Source organism: Vanessa cardui, chromosome 11 (genome assembly GCF_905220365.1).
Source record: "Vanessa cardui chromosome 11, ilVanCard2.1, whole genome shotgun sequence".
In the NCBI taxonomy this organism is placed as follows: domain Eukaryota; kingdom Metazoa; phylum Arthropoda; class Insecta; order Lepidoptera; family Nymphalidae; genus Vanessa; species Vanessa cardui.
In genome coordinates, this window is record NC_061133.1 from 3522127 (window position 1) to 3542580 (window position 20454).

Consider the following 20454-nt stretch of genomic DNA (forward strand, 5'->3'; position numbering starts at 1 on the left):
TGTAATAAGAATGCCTTCAAATAAAGTAAACTTAAAGAAATAAAAATATCATTTTTCTAATATTTTAATTCCATTACATCGCTTAAGGCGAAATAATACATATGCAGTACGGACAAGGCCAATTAATTACGGAATAGTTTATGTACGAAATATTTTGTATGCATTCATACTTTAGGAACATTATTTAAACACACTCTGATAACAAAATTAAATGAACATTTGTTATAATGGAGACAAAAATTATTACATTATATTGTTTTAATGAATGTTTGTATATATAGTACAAAATATATATTTTCCATTTTCCTTTAAATTTAAAGGCTTGGGATTACCGTTATTGTTTTCCTCTAACACTTGTGTTTCTTTTTACTTAATCATGACATTTATTTATTTCATAATTTTTAAATTTACTATGGTTTGGTTTATAAATAAGGATAAACCCTTGATTTACATTTTTCTACATTTATTAATGATAAAGTTTCACTAAACGTGTGCTGAACAATATTTATAGTAGTAAAAAAATTATAGACACATACTTCAAATAAGAAATGCAGCATATTACAGTTGGATTCTTTAATATATTTTAGACTAAAAGGTAATTTAAATTATACAGAATATTAACATAATTAATTATAATTATCGCAGATATAGAGGATACAATTGATGTTGAGTTTTACCTGTATATTGTATTAATATAATATTAAGATATCAATGTATTACAAGGTAAGGACTTAGAAAGTTTACCTAAAAAATGAAAAGCAAAATAATACAAATTAAAAGTATACCCTAATATACGTCTTTGTGTGTGTGCGTAATGTTCTTATATGCTATATAAGTTCGAAAATGCAAAAAAAATGTGAGTTAAACAAAAACTTGTAAAAAATTTAATTAGTAGTAGTTTCTACTCGAAAATATTTTCAGATAGAATTTCATAAGCCTTATTTATTTTTGATGTTATATCTATGGCTGGTTTGCTATTTTTCACGAGCCATGTACTTCCGCTTTGACCGTTCTTATACGCTTCTACGAGTCCAATTGCTGCGACTTCAGCTCTGTATAAGGAAATGATAAATAATGTACAAAGTATATTTTAAAATCTAATAAAATTTACTTCACAGAAGAAATTTTTTATGTTTCCCTGAAGGGGTACAATTCCGGATGATAGTTGTTATTCTCTCCTGACTTTCAAATCAATGAACAGCTTCTTTATTTTATTTTATATGCAACTTCATGAGCTATGTATTGTATGATAAAGAATTCACCCGACGATAATTACGTCAGTACTGTTAAAAATACAACAAACAACAACAACAGCCTGTAAATTTCTCACTCTTGTGTTAAGGCCTCCTCTCCCTTTGAGGAGAAGCTTTGGAACATAGCACGCTTTTCCAATGCGGATTAGTAAAATACACATGTGGCAGAATTTCTATGAAATTAGACACATGGTACCTCAAGATATATTCCTTCACCGCTGAGCACGAGATGAATTATAAACATATAAATAATTATAGACAGATTAAGCACTTGATTAATCAGTGCGCTGTTAAAAATATAAATTTACATACGTTTGGGGAGGCATTATTTTGATGAAGATTTCCTTAACTTTTTCTATGTTCTCATCAAAACTGCCCAATCTTTTATATATATCAGATATTGTGCAACCAAAGCATATAGCAATTGTCCTCACTTTTGTGTTTGCAAAATATGATTCTTTCTGAAAAAATAATTTATCATTTACACTTAAATTATTTTTGGTAAGGTCATAAACTGTGTTAAGCACATTTGAAATTTTGGCAAATTATCTTATCAATAATACTGCGGTACTAAAAATACGGTGCAGCAAAATTTATAAGACTTAGTGAAGAGTAGTTTTATATTCATAATAAATATCTTTATATTTAAATTTAGAAACATACATAACATAGATCAAATAAATCAAAAATATTGGAAATCAAAGTGGTAGAACAGAAACGTCAAAGATTCTGATACCATGTTTGTGTGATTTAGATTACTTGTGGAAAAACAATACAATATCAATATTAGTGTACTTACACCAAGACTACACGTCAAATGAAGTACAGCAGCCTTAGTAGCTGCGTAAATAAATATAGTTGGTGCTACCAGTAAAAGAGCAGCGATTGATGAAATATTGATAATGGTACCACCATGACCACCTTTATCTTCACGCATCATTTCGAGAGCCTTCAATGTGCTTGCTGATAATGCAGTCTGTAATAAATGTGACACAATTTACTTGATTTTTCAATTAATTTAATCTACCTACCTCTATTTTTAAGCGACTTCGAAAAAAGGAGTGCTCTCAATTCGACCTGTATATATATATTTTTTTTTATGTTTGTTCGCCGATTACTTCGCCATTTATGAACCGATTTTGATGATTTTATTTAGTTAGAAAGAAGATACTCCTGGAATGGTCCCATGATGAAAATATCAGAGTCTGATGGTGGGATCCAGGATCCCAAAGTCGGACGATTTTAAGTGAAAAACAAAATGTTTATGCACATATAGAAATATTTATACACGATCGGCCGATTTCAATAATACGTGTTTAAATCAAATTATTTTATAACTTTTTAATGATCTCTTTGAAGTCGGCGTTTTTTTTTTTTAAAAAAATTATATAAAAATATATCATACAAAGTTAATATCGATTGTCCTTTTAAACATGTCTGGTCTTTCATCAGCTATGCCTGCATTGTTCACAACGATATCAATGTATCCATAATTCGAAGACGTTTTCTCGTACGCTGCTAACAACTCCTCCTCAATTGTAACATCGCATTTTATGAATTTAACTTTATCATTTCCAAAATTTGCTGCCATTTGTTTTTCTATGGAGCGCCCCGACTCTTCGTCAACATCCAATATAGCCACATGCTGAAAATGATGAAATGGTATTATATCACAAAACTTATGTGATTTTATGTTTGGAGCAATTTATAGTTATTATGCTTATAATGTACTTTTTAATTTAAAATAATACATTATAATTTATATTTATGAATTTACTTAAATGTCATATGGAGCACTATAATACTAAAAAAAATCTCTCTGATTTTATTTGTATTAATTAAATGTTTGTTTATTCTTTAGTTGCTTATATAACTATAGCTAATGGAAGAGTTTCCACTAGAGAGATCCAACCTTAAATATACTCTACAGAATACACACACACACTATACTATACAAGTAAATTAAAAGATTGTTCGAATTATTATAGAAATTATCCCACCGCACCGATCCAGCGCCTGTTGATATATATATTAATGAGAGGGTATTTTTGATGTTTCTTTTGAAACTTTGAAACAAATACGAGAAAAATCATCAACAAAACTGAAGCACTTGTTTTTTTAGGTTAGCCACCAATACTAGTCTATATTGGTTTAGATTTAAGAGAGTGACTATTAGTTTGTAGACCAATAATTATATCTTACGTGCATTTCTATGAAGATAGTTCACATTCTTTAAAAAATAAAACTTCGGTAAATGTATAACTTATAAAATTAGTGTTTATTTGGTGGTAGGACATTGTGCAAACAGCAGTTCCTAGTCTAGAAAAAACTGCTTTAAAGATCATGGGCTAGACAGGCACATGACTATTAATTTGTAGACCAAGATTAGTCTTGCTTTGCTTGACTGATGATTAACTGACTGAGATGACTTTGAGCAAATAGCGGTTCCAAGTATAGATAAGTTCTGTTTCAAGGGTGGGCTAGACAGGCGTAAGGAAGATATCTAACTTATCTTAGTTTCCAAGATCATTTTCAGCACCCATGTCTATGAGCGGTGTTGATAATTACTAACAGGTGGCCCATATACCTACCAGTTTTATAAAAAGGAAATAAAAGATACTTAAGTTAATTTTTTTTTTATATTAAAGGCTGGCAGACGAGCATATGGGCCACCTGATGGTAAGTGGTCACCATCACCCATAGACAATGACGCTGTAAGAAATATTAACTATTCCTTAAATCGTCAATGTGCCACCAACCTTGGGAACTAAGATAGTATGTCCCTTGTGCTTGTAGTTACACTGGCTCACTCACCCTTCAAACCGAAACACACCAATACTGAGCACTGTTATTTGGCGGAAGAATAACTGATGAGTGGGTGGTACCTAGCCAGACGGGCTAGTAATTTTTAAAGTAAGTTTTACCTTCACACCTTCTTGGAGAAATTCTTTAACAACAGCAGCACCAATCCCGCAGGCCCCACCTGTGACTATTGCAACCTTATCTTTTAAACTAAACATTGCACTCTGTGATTAATACGCGTATAATGGTAGCTCTCACACGTATTTATAGGTAGCTATGTAAATTTATCCAATATTATTTTCAACGTTGATATATTTTAGGGTTCTGTTCAAACACCAATTTTTTCTTAACATGTTTTTTTTTTCATAGAGAAGTATTATATTCGATATTTTAAGGAAGGAGAATATGTCACCTATTGATAATTTTAAATTGTTCCATATACGAAATTTTCTGTTTTTTTTTTTTCTATTTCGGACAAAAACATCTGACGACTGGGCCTAACATTAGTTTGAGTAGTGTAGACAGTATTTAACTGTTAAAAAGCGATTGCAAAATTGGTATTTGTTTATTTATTTTAAAATAGATTTATATTGCTTAATAGTTAATACTGTTTTATGTACGGAGAAAAGACAGAATATATAATAATAATTAGATATTGCTGAATAAAAAAATTAGGTATATTTATATATTTAATAAAGAATTAGTATCGTTTAAAAAAAGCTATTAATTTATAAAGATTTATTGGACATCTATTATAATGCGTTCACATAATTACAATGTACTGATCGAACCATTGATTACACAGTATGTCTTCAATGCGATATGAATGAAATATAAACAATGTTATATACTAAAATTGCTAGTATAAAATATATATACTAAACAATATATGAACGCCCAAACTATGTTTGTTTAATTTTATATATTTAATTCTAATTAATAGTAGGGTTTTGTGGTTTCGCGTACTCAATGCATATTTAGTTCATACATATTGAATGTTTATACAAAAATGTTTAGTTAATTATGCTCATTTAATTTAATTTTGGCTAATTTCAGAGAGTATAAAGATATATATAATTAACATTTTACATTATATACATGGAATAAGTACATTATAATTTTAGAATGTACAATGTATTAAGTGAAACGGGTAGTCTTATCTTAAAAACAGGGCTATCGTTCCTACTTTGGACTGATCCTTAGTTGAAAAATAGATGTATGGATTAATATCAATAATGAAATTAATACAAATATATAGATAAATCAACAAAAAATATTAATAACGTATATTTAATACTATCTAAAATTTGTAATCACTTCTATTTTGAATAAAGACCTTTGACTTTAAGATTTAAACAATCATCGATCAATGTTTAACTGTTATTGAAACATTCATAAGAGTTATTTGGTCAAAGATGGGAAGCTGAACTCATAAATAGTGTAATAGAAATGGTAAAACTTAGAATAATTTAATAAGAGAGACCGCGTATGAGTCCCTCAATGGAACTCGAGTTGTTTTTGATATTATAAAAGCAAAATTAATTCGAGATCACTACCACTGTAAGTAAGTATGCCTCGGCAGGTCAATAGGTAACTACTTAATTTTGCCCCAAAACGTGTTCATATGTGAAATGTAAAAATATAAATTAAAAACAGAGATGTCTAAAATGTCAACTTTGTTTGATCATCTTATAATATATGCATTCCATTGATAATATGGAAAGATCATTTTGGACATGTGTTTTAGGCAAGCTTCTGTAAACACAGGATTGCATTTAAGACCATATTATTCATTCCATTTACTTTAATGTACCTTGTTTTTACTGTATATTTATAAACAAAAATAGGATACATAAGAATATTATGTGGTTGATGTTTTCGTTTCATTTTCATCTGTAATAAAACAATAAGATTTCAAACATGTCTCCTTTTATTTTACAGTGAATTTGCAAGTAATACAAATTGCTATAATATTTTAACAGACATCGCCTAATAATGGCATAGGATATTTTTTCGAAAAATTCGCTGTTTTTGCACGTCAACAGAAAGAGAGGGAACTCACCTGTATATTTGCATTTATATGCTGTGACAATCTGATCAAGACATTATCCTATATATTATTTTCATCCTTCAAGTTGCATATTAATATCAATTATTTCGACAGCCTACTAACCTGTAACTAAGTATCAAATTTTTATGAATTATTATTATTCGATGCTTTTGTTATAAGTTTTGATAAAATCATCTACATTAAAACATGAAGATAAAAAAAAGGTTTATTGAAAATTTAAGAATAAAAATGATATAGATGCAATTTATATTAAAGCGGTGTTACGAGTTTACGTAGATAATCTTTAAGGAAAATCAATTTAAACACTACAAAAAATACTAAAATAAACACAACAAAAAAATAATTAGAAAACTAATGATAATCTACACCGACTCGGCCAGTAATCGAACCCGGGACCTCGGAGTGGCGTACCCACGAAAACCGTTGTACACACCACTCGAACAATATCGTCGTCGTCACAATAAATACCTACAAATTATTTGGTGATGAATGGAAAATTATAGGTTAAGATTTGAAGTCTAATTTATATACACGTATGTGAGATATTCAATATTTAATATTGTATACGTTACTGTTTTGATCGTTGAAATCAATAGTGATCAATCGTCTAATTGTCTTAATGAACACAAATGATGCATTTCAATAATCAATTAATTTTATATAACGTTGAGATAAGTACGTGGTCGTGAGATTGGATGTTTTTAGACTAATTGGAGTCTCGACAAAGTATGTCATATTTTATGATCTGGTTCGTGTATTGGGCATCTTAAGAAGGCTGTTCCTATGGTATTTGGTCGCGACAGCCCGTATACAAATAGTATGATAAATAAATGTAATAAATTCATATATAATACACCGTCCCTTTTATGATCTAAGATGCAATGTTTGTCTTTAACCATCATTAATTATGGCAGAGTATATATTCTCAAAATTGGGGCTTGCTGAAATTCACAAGAAAAGGCAAATATTTTGTCAATACATTATACAAAATATGAAGCAAATTAAAAAAAAATGCCAAATATATAATTCTCGAGATGGCCCAGTGATAAGAACGCGTGCATCTTAATCGATGATTGCGGGTTCAAACTCAGGGAAGCACCGTTGATTCATGTGCTTAATTTGTCTTTATAATTCATCCCGTACTCAGCGGTGAAGGAAAACATCGTGAGGAAACCTGCGTGAGATAAATTTTATAGAAATTCTGCCACATGTGTATTCCACCAACCGCATTGGAACAGCGTGATGGAATATGTTCCAAACTTTCTCTTCAAAGGGAGAAGAGGCCTTTAGCCCAGCAGTGGGAATTTACAGGCTGTTGTTGTTTTATGATTGAGATGATGTTATCGTGTAGAAGATTACAGTCTTACATGTGATGATGCCCAGAATTTTCACTTGTATTGTCGCAAGAGGTCTCAGACATTTGTAAGGGAAGATCTTCGATCCACAATTTCGTTCATTAGCAGTTAGATAAGATAAGAAATAAATGCTTTATTGTGTTTGATTAGTATACTGCAGTTTTGTTTGTTCTTTATCTATAACAAACTTCTGACGCATTACTATTTACTGATTTCAGTGTTAACGTGTACTTTACACCTTGAGCGATGACTCCAATCAAAGGACTGTATAGAGTAATGTACTAAAAATCAACACATTATAATTAGCATCACTTATATGTTATGGATTGAAATATACTTAGATAAGTAGAAATAATGGACGATTATATACCGAATAGACTAGCTGTATCAGCGATATTGTACGCGTTTGAATTTTACAAAAAAAATATGTATTATTGTAGCCTAAGTTACTGCTTATTATATAAATTATCTGCTAGTCAAAGTCTCGTCAAAATCGGTCCAGCCATTCCAGAAATTAGCGGGAACAAACAAACAGACTGACAGACAAAAATTGTAGAAAATGTTATTTTGGAATGTTTACTACTTTAATATTGTAAACAGACACTCCAATGTTATTATATGTATAGATTTTTTAGATTTAGTATAAAATTGATAAGAACAAAATATGAACATAATTTAATAAAATGCTCTGTCGGGTATCTCCGGTTTTAGAAATAATTATAGGGATGTTTGCAAACTTTATAAAAAAAATAAAATTAAATATGGGTGCTACTTTTCTTGGTGGTAGGGCTTTATACAAGCTCGTTACCACCCGCTCATCAGTTATTCTACCGCCAAATAACAGTACTCAGTATTGTTGTGTTCCGGTTTGAAGGGTGAGTGAGCCAGGCACAAGGGACTAAAGTCCCAAGGTTAGTGGCACATTGGAATAGTTAATATTTCTTACAGCTTCATTGTCTATGGGTGATGGTGACCACTTACCATCGGGTGGCCCATATGCTCGTCTGCCAACCTTTACCATAAAAAAAAACACAATTGTTGCAGTGTGAGACGTAATTAGAATTGACAATCTGTGATGGGGTTATCTAGTTAGTATAAATTAAACCCGGGCAATTTTACTGCTATATTTTAGGGATTTTAACTGATCTAATGCTTTTTATTTCAACATAGTGTATATAATTCATCTTAAGCTCGACGGTGAAGGAAACTATCGTGCATGAACCTGCTTAATTATATAAAATGTTATTATGATTGGAACAGCCGATCGCATGGTGGAATAAGCTGCAAGTTCTCGTTGTAAGGAGAAGAGGTCTTAGTTGAGCAGTGGGGTATTTATAGGCTGTTACTCTAATTTACTTTACTTCAATTATAAATCGCAGATATACATAAATTTAATATTTACAAGGTTACTGTGATGATTTAGACGATATCCGTGGTCGAGTATTGTGTTGAGGTCCCGGGTTCGATTCCCGGCCGAGTCGATGTAAAAATATTAATTGATTATCTATGTTGTCTTGTGGCTGGGTGTTTGTGGTACCGTCTTTACTTCTGATTTTCCATAACACAACTACATTAGCTACTTACATTGGGATAAAAAAAATATATCTGCATTTATTCTTTTTGTTTTTGGTCTAGTTGGATGACATTGACTCCACAAGAAATGGGAGTTGGGAACAAAGTTGAACTTACTGATGTTATTGTTCGTAACTATATACATTACACTATACTGTATAACCATAATAATCTTTACTGATAATTATATAACAACGAAGTACAATACAAAAGCAAACGCCTTTACAAAAACGCATCCATCGCTGCTATTATACATTCATATTGATATTCATAACAAATCGATAAGGATTCCATGTTTAACCTAAACATTTGTCAAGTTTAAGGTCAATATCCTTTTGCGCTATCAAAATAAAACTATAAATAGACCATCTAAACGTTCGTTATATTACAATGCACTGTTTATCTGCCTGCTGTATCGAATAACAATAAAAGACTTATGTGTATTACATATATCTAGATATAAGCTTTAACCTATGAAATCTGATTTCGTATGCGGTTTTTTAACGATGGCGTAATTTTAAATACATATAACAAGTTTTAAGTTAGATACTGTACACACCTTAACAATCTCTTTGAATAAGTTGGATTCCGAGACTGACGTTACTATGGTTACCACGTTTTTAAATAATAAATCAAGACAAAAAACTCGATTAACGACCTCCGTGGTCGAGTGGTGTACACCGGTTCTCATGGGTACGCCGCTTCGAGGTCCCGGGTTCAATTCCCGGCCGAGTCAATGTAGATTATCATTAGTTTTCTATGTTGTCTTGGGTCTGAGAGTTTGTGGTACCGTCGTTACTTCTGATTTTCCATAACACAAGTGCTTTAGCTACTTACATTGGGATTAGAGTACCTAATGTATGTGATGTTGTCTCATATTTATATAAAAAAAACAAATTAAATGTTTTTACTATTGCAACTTAGTTATACGATGAAATAGCGGCTACGATAATAATTAAATTATAAGATAAAAAAATTTATAGGACTAATCCGAGATAAACACTAACGAATGTTCTAAACGAATGGTAAAGTAGAAGTCAGCAAACTGCCAAGTTATCAAAACTGCAAACGATTTAGTAGTCAGTCATCCTGCGTGTGTCGTAAGCGAGAAGCATTTACATCCTTGCGCTGGCCCAATCGAATTACGAGCAGTTGTAACCGAGCGTTGTGGGGAACGGACGACATGAACGTAGAAAACAAAGTTTTTTTGATAACTGGCGCTGCGACCGGCATCGGCGCTGGCGTGACCCGCGCCTTAGCAAAAAGAGGCGCTAAGGTTGGTTTTATTAGATCTAAGTTATATTTTTACTAAAAAGGTCTTATATGTTTTTTTTTAAACTGCATTCTCTTTTTTTTAAATTAAATTGAATTTGTGGATTTCAATTCACATTTGTAACTGTTTTATTAACTCGTCTCCAATATTTGAGAGCGTCTCCAATATTTGCTAGTGTGCAATTACAGTTACCTGACTATAAACATAGTTTTTTTTTTGTTATAAAAGATAAAAGATAAAATATATAGGTAGTTTATATAGTTTTTTTATATTGGGTACATGATTTTAATTGAACTTAAAAATTTGTTAATAATAATTTTGCATTGTTTTTGTTTTGTTAATATTTTTATTGCATTATTTTAAATAAGATACTTATTTTTGTAATTATACTGCAAACAAGATACACATATGGCTTAAAATATTTCTCAAATATTCGAACGGATACTTGTAAACATTTCTCTTTGGCATTTTTTGTTCTATTAGCGTTTTTATAACGCACACAAACCAGTTTTTTGGGCTCATGGTTTGGGTTAATTATGAATCTTACGGCGCCAATTTCTATGAGTGATGGTGCACTTACTATCAGGTGGCTCATTTTCCCATCCATCTACTTCTTTTTAATAAAATAATTTCTTTTTGAAGAACATATATATACTTATAGTTTATGTCCAGTCGACTGAATAGTGGAGAAATAATTAAGTTATTCTTCACATTTTCGATTTAATAGCACTCCAAGCATTTAAATTATCATAACACTCGCTTTTTGCTTCGTCGTAGTCTGGTAAAAAATATGCACTTAATTTTTGTTGATGTCCACAAACGGGAAATATGATTAAAACTGTTATGTTATATATGTATACATCAACATCATCCTGTAAATTTCCCACTGCTGGGGTAAGGCGTCCCCTCCCTTTGAGGAGAATGTTTGGAACATAATCCATCACGCTGTTCCAATTCGGGTTGGTGGAATTCACATGTGGCAGAATTTCTATGAAATTATTATTAATATGTTTTCCTTGACCTCCGAGCACGACATGAATTATAAACACAAATTAAGCACATAAATATTCAGTGGTGCTTGCCGGGGTTTGAACTCGTAATCATCGGTTAAGATGCACGTGTTCTAACCACTAGGCCATCTCGGTTATAATTTTGTTTAACAATATACTGCCGGGTTATTGGTATAATCTATGTTTCGAATCGGTATGAGCTTTAAATTAAACATAGTCTTGTGAAATAGTTATACAAAACCATTGTAAACATCCAGCTGAATTATAAAATACAATTTTATTTATTTAAATAATAATTTGTTTTCAGCACATAGCTGTACTAGATATAAATACGGTCGCAGGAGAAGAGCTACAAGAGGAACTAAACAGCAAATATGGGGCTGATAAAATATTATTTATAAAATGTGACGTCACAACGGATTTGGATTCTGCGTTCGATGAAGCAACAAAACAATTGGGTTACATCGACGTTGTCATAAATAACGCAGGACTCATGAACGACGGGCCAAATATTTACGAGAAGGAAATAGCTGTCAATGTGGTAAGTCCAATTTTCTTAACTTTCAAGTTTCTTAAGATTGATGTGCCATACACGGTCATCAATTTACTACATATACAGCCGGTTTTAAAAGTCTTATCATTGATCGTCTAGCAGTTCTGTTAATTTTTATCTTTGTGGTCTTTTTTGGGTTGGTGAGTGCATATTACAATGAGAAATGGGCGCTTTCAATATCAAAAAATCGAACATTATATAACATTTTAGAAATTCAATTTTAGAATTCTTAGTAATTTGTTTTGTTTATAGTATATTATAGTAGATTGTTAGGTGAATATTAGTATATTTATTAATTGACCATTAATTACTTGTACTTAGAAAAATGTTTTTTTTTCTTTTGTAAATAACGTGTGTAAAAAATTATTGGACTTACGATTGCAGTGTCAGAATAAGAAAATTAAATTAATGATTACTTTTATCCGTTAGAGAAAGTATACTACGATACAACTTAGAAGTAGCATCGTCCAAATTCGTAAAACCGATCACATCCGAATTAAGTACATTATCCCAAATTATCAATATTTATTTCTCATGTGAATATGGCCTTTACATAAACCTAATGGCTTGTAATATTGTATCACCTAATATATTCGACAATTTGACACGTCGATACATGCACTTGCTTTCTCAGGTTGAACTGACGCGAAAATCTATAGCGACGAATAGCGTCGAAAGGCGTGATAGTGAGCTATTTGTATTGGTTGTATAAATCGGCAGTAATCGGTTTTATTGAATTGGCTGATGCTACATCTAAGTTGTGTCATACTATACGAAAATTTCTACGTTATCAAAACTTAATTAATTCTTATCAAATTGTTTTACATTTATACATGTTTGAAATAATTTCTTTCTAATAATAAAACCAAGATACATATTATGAATATTTAGTATTTAAATAATTGAATATGGAAATGGAATAAAATTATAATATTATCAAATCTAATATAATGATTACAAAAATGCGTTATAAAATAGTGAAAGTGTCTGTAGTATGAGTGACTTTCTTTAACTTTAAGAGTGAAATGATTTCGTAATGTTTGTATCTGCATAGAATGTAATAAAATTATAATGCACTTAATCTCCTGGGATATTATTTTTCGGAAAGACATAGAACATCATATTTAAGAGAGAAAATTGGAATGTCCGCCTTAGTTAAACTTTGGCGATGTAAGTGCATTTTCAAGGTCAAATTCTGGTACACGTTGATGATATGGTTTAAAATTATTTTGTGGTCAATGTTTGAACTACAATTCTCGTGAAAAAACGTAAGGTTAACAGAGTCCCACTAATATTATATAAATTCAGAATACGACCACAAAAAATTACGTCTATTCGTACATAAAACTTATCTATTTCAATTCGTATTATGCAAATATCACCAAGCAAAGATAGAATACCGCGCAAAGTAGGCTGTTGTATTGAGACGAGTATTCTTTTAGTAAATATCTATGGGCTATTTTTTTTACTCACTCTACTTTCATTTACGTATCACTTAACTGGGCTACAACGAATCCTTGCCGGGCTCATCTAGCTATGTATAGAAACCCAGGTGTTAATATTGGAAATAATACAAATTTGAATAACCTATTGACAATGAATACGCTTTTCTATTCGTACTAAATGTCTATATTGTATTTTTAGTCGTGCTATTTCCTTTTTAGCGGTAAATGGTGACTGTTTAGCGAATTACGCGCAAACAAAAACTCGAATTTCCCGAAATATTAATATTTCGGAGAAATATTAACTGTATATATAAACGTGAAGTAACACATATTAATTAATTATGTTTATTCAGATATTATTATATTACTCTCAGAAACTATACCTCACACATCCGCTAAGAACGGGTTTGGAAAAACCCCCTAAGGGGGTATAACAGGGGTTAGAGGTTTGTGTTTTATAAAATTCGCTCACCTAAAGTCGCAGGTTCATCTAGTATTATATAGCGAGGTGAATGTATGGGTATAATGTGTTTACGGTGCTATCATTTGCATAACAGTAAATAGTGATTATTTGAGATAATTTATTGATACACAGAAGAAACAGAGTAGGTTGTAAATGCGCAGTTTTGTAATTAACTTGTTTATTATGTTATTCGTGTTTGAATTAAAATTCTTTGAAATTGATAACAAAAGGTAACTTTCCTATTCCCTGACCTACTTATAATCCTCCTTTAATTTTCTTATCACATTTTTAATGAGTAGCATTGGGTTCACTTTAATTTAATATCCTTAAAAATACCATCAACCACAGACTCTAAAATATGATCTACCATTTATTCGTAGATGCACGGGTACATCCCTACGAACCCCGATACATAAGCATTGCTGTTTTCATTACAAAAATTTATACTAAGAATCGTCATCCAAACCCTTTTAATAAAAAACATATTTTAATAAAATACAAATTATAACAATTTTTTCTGTCAAATTTACCAATATTTTTCAATATAAATAAAATTTAATATTATTTTGAAGTTATAAGAATAGTGTCAATTATATTATAAAGTAGATATTTAATATACATTTCTAACGCCGGCCTTGCTTACAGGATTATTATATTATAGTGGTTTAGAACCAAGTGGCTTAGTAAGATAATATGATATATTATTAAGCGTCTATAAATATTTTAACTCGAATTCTGATAGTATTGATATGATTTAATGTTTTCTCAAAAAAACTTTGCAAAAACATTACTTTTGTGACGTCATATACATTAGAAATTTAAAGGTGTTTTCACAGTACGAAAATATGAATCAATATTAAAATTAAATAATTCTCAAATTTCAAATCTAATGGGCAGTTAAATGGGATGAAAATTTTCAAAATTAATCGGCTTAGATATTACAAAATTAGTATTAGTAATTATAAAGTACAAGTTATTGTGTAAAATAAAAACTTATTTAAATTAAATAAATATTTTTGACAAATGCTTTAGTTATATAGGTTTTATTTTTCTTATATTTCTGACTACTATTACAAATGCTTAGTATTCATTAAATTGTTATTAAAAAAAAATTATATTGTTTTTGTTTTTTTAGACGGCGCTAATAACTGGTTCATTGAAGGCTTATAAGTGGATGAGAAAAGACAAAGATGGCAAAGGGGGTACCATCATCAATATTTCATCAATAGTAGCCCTGATACAAAGTCACATCTTGCCCGTTTACAGCGCAACCAAGAGCGCTGTGTTACAATTTAGCAATTGTTTAGGCGTAAGTAAATCTATATATATAATAAAATTGGAGTGTCTACTTGTAATATTAAAATAGCCCTTTTTAACTCATTGCATATGTATTTATACACGATACATATACCTACCAAAATATATTTTTTTACAATTTTTGTCGATCTGTTTGTCTGTTTATTTCGGCTAATCTCTGGAATGGCTTGACCGATTTTGACGGGACTTTCACCCCCAGATAACTTATATAATAGGGAGTAACTGTAGCTACAATAATATGTTTTTTACACAGTGAGCACAGCTAGTTTATTTTATATTTTTTCATCTCTATCTGCGTGTTACTCATCTTATATTATTATTAACGTTAGTATCCAAGCTATGCCTGCGTCATATTGAAGTCCATAAACTAACACAAAATTACAAAATTTAGTCACAACAATTTTGGTAATGATTTGTAAATTTGTGATACTAATTAAGAGTTGTATTACCTTAGCTTTTGATTGAACACTTATTTTATACTTTTGTTATTGTTTTGTTTGGTTATGTTATACTTATTTTACAGTTATTTTTTACTAATGTTTTATTTGTTTCCATTGACGACCTACATGGTTCAGTACTATGTACACCAGTTTTCATTGGTACCGAGATCTCGGGTTCGATTCCCGGCCGAGTCGATGCAGAATAAGTTTGTTAGAAAACTAATTGTTTTCTCTGTTGTCTTCGTGATATTTGTGGTACCACCATTTCTTCTGATTTTCCATAACACAAGTGCTTTAGCTACTTACACTGGGATTGGAGTGATGTATGTGATGTTGTCCAATATTTAAATCCAAATCCAAATTGCAGAAAGAAGAAAACTATTCGCGAACGGACGTTCGTGTGCTAACAATTTGTTTCGGTATCACCGATACTAATTTAATACGAGGGAGAGTTGGATGCATTGATGAGGAATTAGAAGAGAAAATAATGGTTGCACTGCAGCACTTTCCTTCTCAAAGGTAAAACATTTTTAACAAGGTTTTAATTAATTTCATCTGTTATCCTTTTCGAGTTGTCTTGCAACTTTATCGCACTCAATTGTTTTGAGGTGAAAGAATTGGTCGAATTTTGGGGTTGTGATAATCTGATTGTTTGAGTCAGTCAATTGATAACTTATTCGTTTTCTTTAGTCTTGTGTTCAAACAGCTGACCTTCAATTTACCACTATTTTTTATTACCATCTAATTATATATTGAATTATCAATATATAATTAGATGGTATGGTTTATTACCATCTAATTATATATTGAATTATCAATATATAATTAGATGGTAATAATGAAGAACTAACCTTAGAGATTTATAGTATTGTTTACTTATTATTTAGTAGTATTTACAATCGTATACAACTTAGACATATGCTAATAATGAAGGAACTGCTTTAACGGATCTCTTTCTATCTACGAACCGATGGCAGTTTTTAATTTTACAATCATTAATAGTAATTAAGTTTAATGTTTCTATATTGAATAACAGATATTGGAAAAATAAACCACAATTTAGTGCAATAGGACAAACAATTAAATTAATAGTTTTAGGTATATTTATGGAATATTGTGTTAGTATTGTTAAAACAAATCAAACGCCTCATTATATTAATAAGAAATAAAATATATTCAATACAGGTATTTGCGCAGTCAGCATGATAATTACAAAACTTTTCATAGAATAGCAAAGTCATTCGAACAGTCATTGTTTTTGAGTGTCATATCATGATAGCATTGTATAATATATCACAGCAGTCAAACAAATGTATGAACTATTCTCACTACAAGAAAAACGTATAATACAAAATAAGTCATCCGCGGATTCGCTCCAGGATTAACTTGTTAGTTGTCATGTTGTAGGTAAAAAAGTAGCCTGTCCTTTTTGGAGGTCAAATTTGTTTCATACCAAATTTCATCAAATTCGGTTCACCGGTTTGGTTGTAAAAGAGCGACTGACAGACAGGGTTACTTTCACATTTATGATATTAATAATAGACATAACAATAATGAGCATAATATTATACAGACAATACACCGCATACAATGTGATTTGTTTTTATTATTACACTGATTTTTAAATATGTATCGATTGTTATATTATTACTATTTTTACTTTACTATTTTTTAAATAGATTGCCCTTTTGTTAAAAGAGTCTAGACCAGATAAGATAGGTACCAGGTATCAGGCATTTTACTGCTTTATTCAGGTCTTAACTCTTAGTCAGTGTAAATACAGCAAAACGAGAAATAATGTAATGGAAGAGTTGAATCGATGATACATAGAGGGACCACTGACTATCAGATCACATTTGCTCGGCTATCACCAAGGGAACAACAACAACAACAACAGCCTGTAAATTCCCACCGCTGGGCTAAATGCCTCCTCTCCCTTTGAGGAGAATGTTTGGAACATATTCCAACACGCTGTTCCAATGCGGGTTAGTGGAATACACATGTGGCAGAATTTCTATGAAATTTGTCACATGCAGGTTTCGTGACCATGTTTTCTTTCACCGCTGAGCACGAGATGAATTATAAAGACAAATTAAGCACATTAATCAGCGGTGCTTGCCTAGGTTTGAACCCACAATCATCGGTTAAGATGTACGCGTTCTAACCACTGGGCCATCTCGACTCACCAAGGGGAAAAAACCCACAATATTTTAACTGTAAATTACTCTATATATTACAAACTTCTTAAAGGAAGTCATTTTATGTTATTAAACCTACTTACCTAGATGTTTAAACAATCTTTCTATACAACATATGTGAAAGTCAGTCATTATTTTTAAGCTTTCACAATTTAACGTAACATTTAAATTTAACGCAAAAAATACGCAGTAATTTTGTGACCATAGGTCATACAGTCATTTTTTTTATTCAGAATAAATTTTAAAGAAAACTACTTAAAACTGTTATCATTAAATTTGGCATACATTTCCTCAAAGCGAAACCGTGATAAAAACTAGAATTACTAGATAATATTGAGATAGGTGTTTGCACGCAGCTTTGCTCGCATGGAGTATATAATATAATATCCAGAAATTATTGACTTCCATACAAAATTTCAACCCGTTTTTTATCCCTTGAGAAGTATAATATTATATAAACATAAAAAAAAATATTCATTATAAAAAAGTCTAACAAAAATAAAGTTTCATGCTTCAACTTCGAAAAGAACAACCGACATCCAAACTAACCTCCATACGAAATGTCGACCCCTCAGAGAAGATTAAAAATTACTATACACATAAAATTTAATAGCCCTTTAAAAAAATCAAAATCAAAATAAACTTTATTCAAGTAGGCTTTTATAAGCACTTTTGAATCGTCATTTTACAATTAAGTGAAGCTACCACCGGTTCGGAAAGTAGATTCTACCGAGAAGAACCGGCAAGAAACTCAGTAGTTACTCTTTTTTAACATTTAAAAAATACAACGTCATGTTAATTAAATACAATTATTTCAATTAATGTATCCTGCTTGGAAGTCAACAGGTATTAACTCCACGCTTTTTTATCATCTACAAAATCTTGTATCGAATAGTATGCTTTTTCTACCAATGTATTTTTAACAAACGATTTGAATTTACTAAACGGCAAAGTTAAAAATTTCTGCGGAATTTTATTATAGAAACGGATACCTTGCCCCAAGAAGGATCCATTGACTTTGCGGAGTCGGAAACTTGGCGTTATAAGTTTATCCTTACTTCTAGTGCATAATATACAATGATTATCACTGATTTTATCAAAGTGATCAATGTTACTGTGAATATACATGATATTGTTGTAGTTAGTATCAGTTTACACTCGGCGATGATGAATCTGTTAAACATTATAAAGAAGTTTAAATAGTTATTGAACTAAACTAATCAGCCCTTAAAATATAAAAGTGATACTCACTTATATGTCCTAACCGATTTTTGACCATGATAGTCACTTAAACAGACAGAGTATACAGTCCAAGTGTGAGTGTGAGGATACAAATTTTTAGTGTTTAATTACAAGTACTCTCCATTATTTCACACTCTCAACATTATATGGAACGGTTATCCAAATCGCTTTAAGAATTAGCCCAAGCTACCCAATAACTTGGGATATTCAGCCTTATTAAGTAGCAACAATATCGACACTGCTACAACAGCCTGTAAATTTCCCACTGCTGGGCTAAGGCCTCCTTTCCCTCTAAGGAGAAGTTTGGAACATATTTATGGGTTGGTGGAATGGACACCTGGCAGAATTTTTATAAAATTAGGTACATGCAGGTTTCCTTACGATGTTTTCCTTCACCACCGAGCACGAGACGAATTATATATACAAATGATGAATGAATATTCAGCGGTGCTTGCCTGGGTTTGGAATAAGATGCACGCGTTCAAACCACTGGGACATTTCGGTTCTCAACTCACAATATCAACATGATATTTATAATATATCAAAATTACTAATCGAATATTTGTATATTATTTTACAGTGTGGATTCAGCTGTTCAAGGTCTTATAACGGCATTCGAAAGCGGTACCAGCGGAAGTACTTGGTTAATAACGACAAACCGACCGGCTGAAGAAATCACTGGCAACGTAGAGAAGGCATTCGATATTTTACGCCAAGGAGTGTTTTAATAATACTTATTTTTATATAAATATAAGTACGAGTTTTTAATTTATTACGTCTAAGTTGAACTGAATTTTTGTCAGTTTTCTACGCACACAGCTACGTACTTAATTACTTTGTTTTAATGTGTGGGTAATTGTTTTTTTTTTTTTTTTTAATATAAAAATGCTGTCATGTTATTTTAAAGTTATTAAATTGTTATTTTAAGGCAATCATATTTAAAGACTTCAACATCTTATTGTAAGGGATTAATATATTTGATACATTTTATATTTTATTTTATTTCTTAACTAAATTATGCGAAACATTTTAATGAAATAACGAAATGAATAGTTTTTAAAGTATTTATTAACATAACTATTAATAATATTAATTGATTAAATATATACGAATATGAATTAGAAATAGTTACACTACAAATCTTGACCGCGTGGAATGTCGGCAAGACTCGGCAATTTATAATGATGCGGTGGAATTTTCTTTTATTACAAAACCATATAATACAAGTAGAACATTTGAATATAAAAAATATTTCTTCCTCAATGCGTGTCTTCTTAATAAAAACGACTATACACGTAAAATTTAATAGCCCTTTATCAGGTTACACTCTGCGATGATGAATCTGTTAAACATTATAAAGAAGTTTAAATAGTTATTGAACTAACTAATCAGCCCTTAAAATATAAAAGTAATACTCACTCATATGCCCTAACCGATTTTGACCATGATAGTCATTTAAA

The 20454-nt window shown here is 30.8% G+C and overlaps 2 protein-coding genes across 2 annotated transcripts; one reads left to right on the top strand and one right to left on the bottom strand.

The window, feature by feature from the left end:
• Positions 1-901: 901 nt before the first annotated feature.
• On the bottom strand, positions 902-4273 carry LOC124533375 (15-hydroxyprostaglandin dehydrogenase [NAD(+)]-like). Its single transcript, XM_047108600.1, has 5 exons — positions 4178-4273; positions 2659-2898; positions 2053-2229; positions 1566-1714; positions 902-1052 (listed from the first exon to the last, which is right to left on the bottom strand). Exons 1-5 carry the CDS (start codon positions 4271-4273, stop codon positions 902-904), a joined length of 813 nt encoding a protein of 270 aa, XP_046964556.1.
• Positions 4274-10137: 5864 nt separating this feature from the next.
• On the top strand, positions 10138-19984 carry LOC124533836 (15-hydroxyprostaglandin dehydrogenase [NAD(+)]-like). The gene is made up of 5 exons (XM_047109369.1): positions 10138-10329; positions 11644-11877; positions 14933-15106; positions 15922-16073; positions 19575-19984. The coding sequence occupies exons 1-5, from the start codon at positions 10237-10239 to the stop codon at positions 19720-19722; spliced, it is 801 nt and encodes a 266-aa protein (XP_046965325.1). The 5' UTR covers positions 10138-10236; the 3' UTR covers positions 19723-19984.
• Positions 19985-20454: the final 470 nt, after the last annotated feature.